Genomic DNA, 8,601 nt, shown 5'->3' on the forward strand with positions numbered 1-8,601 from the left:
CTTCCTTCCTTCCTTCCTTCCTTCCTTCCTTCCTTCCTTCCTTCCTTCCTTTCTTTCTTCCTTTCTTTCTTCTTCCCTTCTTTCTTTTTTTCCCTATAAGAAGAACCGTATAACACACCATTAAGCAGACACATGGTGTTGTATTGGTCATATCAGTCACATGATCTTGCCCATCTAAGGATTGCTAAGTTGCTGGCTATTGAAACCAGGCTATATATGTTTGGCTAAAGTCATCCTAAGCAATTAACTTATTTCTTTGTTTTTTAGGTAATGAACCAAAAAGATCATGTCTGAAGTACAAGGAACAGTTGAGTTTTCTGTGGAGCTACATAAATTTTATAATGTGGATCTCTTTCAGAGAGGGTGAGTATAATTCACGTTCTGAGTAAGTGTGTGTGTGTGTGTGTGTGCATGTGTTTGTGTGTGGTCAGTTAATAAGAAATTTGGATTAATGAAGAATTTTCATTATTTTCCTACGCAATGGAAAGTTCAAACTATTAGTTCATCTGATAGTAAATTAGGCATTGACTAAGAGCTAATTTAGTTCATCACTTTCACATCTTTTTCTGTATTTCCTTTTCTCTGTTGGTCTTTTCACTGAATTTTAAAGGAAATGAGTGTGGGGATGTAAGGTTTATGCACATGTTCTCTGCATTGAAGGGTTAATAGAATTTTCACTTCTAGCAGACTAACAGTAAAAAGATCCAGGAGAGCAGGTCGGCTAGTCCTAGGGCTTTGTGCTCCAAGAACAAGAACTTGGCTAACCACAAAGTAGATGATGTAAGTGATATGGTTGAATAAGATTGAGCCTTGAGAAAAAAACCTATTCTTCCCCATGATTGTCCCTCAAACCCTGTCATATGCTGAGTAATGGGCTGACACTTTCTCCATGATTGTTCCCTGAACCCTGGCACTTTCCACAGTTACCTCTCCCCACTCCCCATGGTTTGTGGTTTTCTCCTTTAAATATCCTACACTCCCCTCACTAGGGGTCCAGCTCCTCTGCCCCTGTGTGGGTTATGGGGTCTCGGCCTCAGTGCACTGATTGAAATATGCCTCTTGCTGGTTACATAAAGATCGATGACTCTGAGTCTTTTGGGTGGCCCTGAATTCTCATGGCTTGAGTGGGGTTCTCCCCTCCCCAGGGGCCTTTCAACATCAGCCTTTGCCTTCAGGTTCCAGCCATGTCTGAGGTCCTGCCCTGATTTCCTTTTATGATGAATTGTGATGTGGAAGAGTAAGCCAAATAAACCCTTTCCTCTGCAAGTTGTTTTTGGTCATGGCGTTTTACCATAGCAATAGCAACCCTAAGATAATGCTGTTCTCTCTTTCCATACCATCCTTATTTTTACTCTCATAAAAAAGAAACAACATGTTGTATTTATCTTTATATGATAATTTAAACAGATATATTACATGCATATACACAAACATATATATCTAATATGATCATGTAATATATATGGTATATATATATATATATATATATATATATATATACACACACACATCTATCTATCTATCTATCTATCTATCTATCTATCTATCTATCTAAAATGTGTAGATTATATTCATTAATTTCTTGATGGACATTGAGATTGGTAACAGCCATACTACTATCAGCGACATACTGATGATTTTTCCTTTGTGTACACATACACACACACACACACACACACACACACACACACACAAACACACACACTCAGAACAGGCTTGCAAGATAATTCTATCTATTTTTTGTAAACTCTAATCAGCTTTTCATAATTGTTGGACTATTTTATAATACTGTCTACATGTGTGAAAGTCCCCTTTGTGCGAATCCTTGCCAACATTTATTTGTTGCTTTGATAATAGCTTTTCTAATTAAGGCTAGATGAGAGTTCCTTGTAGTCTTAATTATCATTTACTTACTAATTAGTAATATTAGACTGGTTTGTTTTTCAAACATTTGCTGGTCATTTGGGTATCTTTCTATGAGAAAGATGTAATTAGTTCATTCGACTAAACCTCTTGGTGTCCATTCTTGACATTACATAGCCTATTTTTAATGATTCTGCTGGGTGAAGAAATTATAAGACCATAGTCTCAGGGCAGAGACATAGATAGAAGCTGTCTTTGGCTAGAAGAACCTATGTACAGTTTTAACCAGTGAAGCAACACTCCAGTTTTAGAAGCATACATCTGAAATTAATGCTTTTTTGAATATCATGATGCCCCTTTTTTACAATGATCTCTGTATTATATTTACATTATTTACACCCTAATTTTTACTTTCTTCTATAGTTCCAAACTCCGCAAATTATTGAACTTTGAAATATATACATATATATATACATATATATATATATATATATTAAAGAAGGAGCATATATATATATAGTGTATGTGTATGTGTGTGTATGTGCATGTGTGTGTGTATGTATGTGTGTGTGTGTGTATGTTTAGGGTTCACTACGTGGAATTGGCTAATCAGGGGTTTCATCCTTGGGGAAGGCTTAATTTCCCTCTCAGCATTCATTATTGCCTGTTACTCTTCATCTAGGTGTGCAGCCTTGTGATATTTCCCCGACCCATGTTAGCATGTCAGTTTGTGTTGTCATTGTGCTTGTCATGTTTAGGTGACTACATAGTTAATATTTCATGGACACAAATTTCTTATCATATAGGGGAGATACTATCTCATAGCAAACATTGTTGTTCTCTGGCTTTTCCAATTTTTCCACCTCGTGTTCATCAATGTTTCTTGAACCTTCGGTGTAGAGATTCTATTGTAGATTTATCAACTAAGGTTGGTTGGACACCTCATGATCAGTTTTCTGGGTATCTTGACTAAATGTGGTTGTATTTAATGTTCATTGTATGCTGAAAGAGGAAGCATTCTTTGATTATGGTGAGAGCTACATTGGAATAATACTAAATACATAAGTATTTAGACTGCAGTTAGAAGTTATAATGATTTACGTAGTGGCAGAGGTAGGATTTTTTTTTAAAGGGGGCATGAATTCACCAACCATGATGGTTTTACAGTATAAGGTATACGTCTTGTATTGAATGGGCCTTAAATCCAATCATATAGCTACTGGTTACTTCCAAGATAAAAGTTTCGCTATTATACCATGTGGGGACATCTTGTCATGCTAGTCATTATTGAGAATTTTAGGATTTGCAGCTGGTTAGGCCCACTGATTGCTTATTTCCCTTCCAATACCTTCTTACTTACAGTGAACCATAGTAGGTCTGAACAGGCTCCATTCTTGATAATGATGTTGCATTCATAGTCAGATCTCCAAATTTCACATTTGTTAGAAAAGGTAGCCGTTTTGCTAATTTCATCCTGGCATTAGACACTTTTAGATTTGTTTCCAATCTCTAACAGTAAGTAGCACCTTGTGAACTTTTTAATATAGGCCACTTTAGAGCTGGGAGTATAAATATCACAGTCATAGCATAGCCAAGTAGATTGGGGAACATAAGACTCTCTCACTCACTATCCTGAATTCTTTATTATTAATTAAGCCTGTTGTCTAAGTGGTATACATTCTTTCCAAATTGCACAAGATAGATGATATTACATATTCAGTTTACAGTGATTTTAGTCAAGGGGTAAAATAAATCAAGGTACTCTAATAATTAAGATCTAGATTAACTCTGAAGCACTTGCCTTGTTCTTATGTTTAACAGTCCTGAGTCCTGTTCAGTAGCTCAGATGTCATTAACAAGAAGAGCTCCACAGAATAACAAGGCTCATGGCACATGACATTCCAGTTTATGGTTGGATACAGCCATAAATCTCATTTTACTTTTAACTACCTGAACTCTTACAGAACTCTAGAGTTATGAATGTAGGATGATACTGATAGTTGAATAATAGCACCACCAGGAAATGCCTAAACATTACTTACGTAACTCCTACTAAAAGTTAGTTGATGCACACAGTGGAATTTTAAATGACAGTTTAATCAGATCCATATATAAATAGGCTGAGTTGAGTTTATTTTAAACATTATTTGATATGTAGACCCATGAGGAATATTTATCACATAGCTCATCCTAACAGTAAATTTGGCTGGGGATATTGAGAGTTTTATATGAAGTAGTCAGTGTTAACAAAACCTTGTAGAACAACACATCCCAGGTATGAACAGATCTTTGTGAAGGTGTGAAAGGTGTTAAAAAGTCAATGTGAAAAATCATATCTTCTTGTTTGTCTGGAATGTTCCTTTTATATTTAAGTGTTTAACGGTAGCAAAAATGAAGCTAAATTAGAGTCAAGACCTGTAGGGCACATAACTTACATGACTAGTAAGAAAAAAGTATTATTAGAAGAAAACAATATCTATTTTAAATGATGGGTTATTGCAACCTCATTTTATATTTAAACATTCCTTTTCTACATGCTGGTTCATGATCTATATTGTGTAGTAATACATTTCATGCATTTATCTGTATCAATCTGTAATATCTATATATAATTATCAGAGTGACATACAGCCTGTGGTCCAGCTATTCCAACAATGGTTGTTTCTTGGTGAAAAGTTCAAGGATCCAGTAGTTGTTCAGTCCAACAGGCTGGATGTCTTAGCTGTTCTGCAGTATATGATGGAATCCTGAAGTAGTAGGCTCTAATACCAGGGAAGGGATGAACTGGTCAGTGAGAGTGAGGGCATTCAGGCAAAGAGCTTCTTTCTTCCATGCCCTTTAAATAGGCTGCCAGGTTTAGGGTGACTCTTCCTACCTCAAATGAACCAATCAAGAAAAATAAATCTCTCACAAGTGTTTCCAGAAACTTGGATTTTAGTTAATTTCAGGTGCAGTCAGGGTGACAACCATTACAAACACTGAGATTAATTAGGGTTGCTTGTATGAGTACTCATGAGGTGTATTTACTGGGAAGTGAGCAGTTAGCCAGTGTCTACACCACTGAAAAAAAGTAATTCCTTTCCTAGTACTGTCAATTCTCAGTGAGACATAGGGCCCTATGATCTCCAAGTCCCACATTCATGATTAAATGTTGATGTTATACAAATTCCTTGGAGATAACCATAACCCTATGATTTCATTTTATGTACAGAAGGTAAAGTGTGATACTATTTCTACCTATTCTTTGTATCTTAAACTTTTTCTGAATTTTCTTCAACAGTGTTGTCTCAGTCTTGGGTGGTATGATATAAATGTCTCATATAGGACTGGTCACTGAATAGTTACTTAATCTCAACTCTCACATGTCCTCAGTATCTTATTTAAGTAACAACAAGAGTAAGAGAAGATATTCTGAAGTGATGAATAAGTGGCTCCCAGAAGCCATACTTTCTTAAAAGAAAATCCCAACGCCAAGCGTGGGATACATCTCTGAGTTGTGGGTCTTAGGGAAGACAGAGACTCTCAAACAATATAGGCTATTGCAGTGCTCTTAGTTACTTACCAGAACTGAACACAAAGCTTCCACCTCTTAATGCTAGAATATTTTGGTTAACATTTAGCTCCCTTCTTCATATATGGATAAAATTAGGAGCTTATGATTAAAAGTATGAGAGTAGACTTCATAGCATTTATATCTATAGGCAAGGTCAGTAAAGGCTAAAGGAAAGGAATTACACCTCTTACAAAAATTAGCTCTAGAATCCACAATGTTGTATCAGCAGTAAAACTCTAAAATAATGACCCAGAACCACATAAATTTCTGCCTTAAGTAAGCTACAGATGGCATGATGCCAACCAGAAGTCTACATATGTCAGGAGACCTCCTGATGGGCACAATCCCCAGAGGCTCAAGACTTGAGGATGCTTTCAGTGTGAATCCCAAAGGATCCACACTTCCAGTGAAACATCATGGAAGATGGACAGCTGCATCTCAAACCTGAGGCCCTAGGGTACCCTCTGCAAAAAAAAAAAAAAAAAAAGAGAGACAAGAAAAAGAAAAAAAAAGTTAAAGGATTTCTGATGTCAGTGAGGAGAACAAAAATGTTTCTCAAATGTGGTGGTTTAGGGGAATGAAATGATTGATGGCTAAATGATTCAACAAATATTTCACACATGGTCACTAGCAAGGCCTGCCAGTCAGAGCTCCATCAAGTAAGAAACTTGTGCAATTATGTTAGAAAAGTTTGATCTTGGTTAACCTGTTTGGAAGATTCAGTGCAAGGTATGTGAGCTCCAGTGCCTTGAATCTAGGACAAAGTGGCACATGGCAGAAGTGTGTGTAGTGGAGCAAAATCAACCATTTTCAGGTGAAAAATAAAGGAATAAAGATAGAAATTAGATAGATAGATGATAGATAGATAGATAGATAGATAGATAGAGATGATATAGAGAGATAATATATAGAGGGGAGAGAGGGGGGAGAGAGGGGGGGAGAGAGAGAGAACTGAAGAAAGAGTAATGGAGGGATCAGATAGACAGTTTTAAGAATCTGCAAAAGTATGCTTCCAATGATCTAAAGATGTTCCAAAGGTTTCTGTGTCTCAACCGTATCTCAATGACAAATACCCAAACATTAACATGCAATTATTAAGTAGACATAGGTCTTATCCAGAGCTGGTCTCTGCATGCCATAATACCAACCTGCCTGGGAAAGTATCCCAAATGGTGCAATAGTGACAAGACCATACAGAAGTAACCAATAACTTTCTTGATTAGATTTCAGGCTATTCCACTGGAGGAGAGTCTTGCCTGGCACTGTAAAAATTGTGGAAAGTGATAAGTGGGAGATGATAGAGAAATGATAAGGGAGGGATTATTGTTGTTTTAATAAACCATAAATTTATATCCATAGTACCAATTTTGATCAGAGAGCCCTTTTTTGTAGTTGGTAATGGTTAATGCAAATACTTATTACTGTTCAAGGTGCAAAAATAAGAAACAGTGAGTGTTCAGCTGTGTATGAGATATCTATATCAACTCTTCTCTCCTAAGACTCAGGGAATATCTAGGAAGAGGGAACAGAGAGAGCGTAAGAGCTGAAAGATGGTGGAAAAACATAGAAATGCAGAATATTGCTTGAGGATTGTTTTCTACTAACAGAGTTACTTGCTTTCAGCACATTCATATTCGAGGATGGCTTTTCTAGCTCCAGGAGGCAGGATGTCTTCTGATGATATTTGCTTTGAGCAAACAGTCAGCTTGCATTTATTCATAGTCTATATTGACTGAGGCAAATTCTCAAAGGGGAACATGTCTTCACCATAGTCAACAAATATCACAAGATGTCACGCCCACATTCATCACTAAGACTCATGCTAACAGAAGGCAGATACAGTCTACTGGGAACCTTGAGTTTGGAAGTTCGTTCTAGATTTGGAGTCATGTTCTGCCACCTATGAATGTACAGGATTTTGGGTGTCTCTGTAATTAAGCAAACAAACCAAGGCAGATAAAAAGACATGAAACAGGAAGAGGACAGGCTTGTCAAAAGTGAAAGAAGAATAAGAAAGAGATGAGGGAGGGTATGAAAATGATCAGTATACATTTTATAAATGTATGAATTGTCAAAGGATAAAAACACATAAAAACTCACATGGAGGGGACTAGAGAGATGGCTCAGTGGTTAAGAACAATGGCTACTCTTCCAGAAGACCCAATTTTGATTTCTTATACCTGCATGATGGCACACATGTAGCTGCAATTCCAAATTCAGGAGATCCAATGCCCTCTACCTGCTTCTATGGCCACCAGACATATATGTTGTTAATAGGCATTTATGTAGACAAGACATTACTACACATCAAAAATAAACAAAGCCTATAAGATAAGAGGAAGAGTTTGAGTGAGAGGGGAAAAGGGGATGGTGATGGAATACATGTGACATTAAAGCAGCAAAAGGACCATCTCTAGGGAGGAAGAGCATAGCAGGCAGGAATAGTGAGGTGGTGAGGGAGGGCAGAAGAGGCTGGATAAGAGCAAAGTATATTGATATGAGTGTATATGAAAATTTTATAGTAAAACCTACAACTGTGCTAATTAAAAACAAAATGAACAATATAGAATATATTATTTGGAGCCAACATCTTATAGTCTTCAATAGCTAATCTTCTGACAGTGGCAATCTGAAAATTAAAGCAAAACAAACAAATAAAGCATGCAATGGAGTTTCTGTAAGATGCCGTTTACAGTTTTGTTTCCAGTCTGTCTATAATAACATTCAGAAAGTAAAAAACCCCAGGGTTATCATGACCATTTTGCTCTCTGTTGAGAACCCTCTGTTCCTTTTCCTTTTATGCTCTAGTTCTCAAATCTTGTATAATTTAATCTTAAACTTCTTGATTCTCAGAACATCTCTGATGCCTAGTATCTTCCTTGAAAATTCTATCCTACGCAAGTTCTAGCACAAATATTTTCCTCAAACTAATATTTAATGTCTGATAAAGATTATAATTTTCTCTTGAAGCTGATGTTTTAACCAATGATATTTAATGATTTTTTCTTTTTTTATTCTTTGAAATTTTCATATATGAATACAAGGTATCTTGATCATATGGACACAGATTTCAGTGCCACTTCATTCGCTTTGTAACAACCCATGAACTCTGCCAACTTTTCCTTTCCAACTTCATGTTCTATCTATCTATCTATCTATCTATCTATCTATCTATCTATCTATCT

At 36.4% G+C, this 8,601-nt stretch overlaps 1 protein-coding gene across 1 annotated transcript in view; it reads left to right on the forward strand.

Moving 5' to 3' along the window:
* Nucleotides 1-8,601, forward strand: part of Fam135b (family with sequence similarity 135 member B) — a 256,188-nt gene that overhangs the window by 95,255 nt on the left and 152,332 nt on the right. The window contains exon 2 of the mRNA XM_028773278.1: nucleotides 268-363. Coding sequence (XP_028629111.1) covers nucleotides 287-363 — 77 coding nt within the window. The 5' untranslated portion in view covers nucleotides 268-286. The remainder of the gene's footprint in view (nucleotides 1-267; nucleotides 364-8,601) is intronic.

The sequence above is a fragment of the Grammomys surdaster genome, unplaced genomic scaffold (assembly GCF_004785775.1).
Source record: "Grammomys surdaster isolate TR1022 unplaced genomic scaffold, NIH_TR_1.0 224, whole genome shotgun sequence".
Lineage (NCBI taxonomy): Eukaryota > Metazoa > Chordata > Mammalia > Rodentia > Muridae > Grammomys > Grammomys surdaster.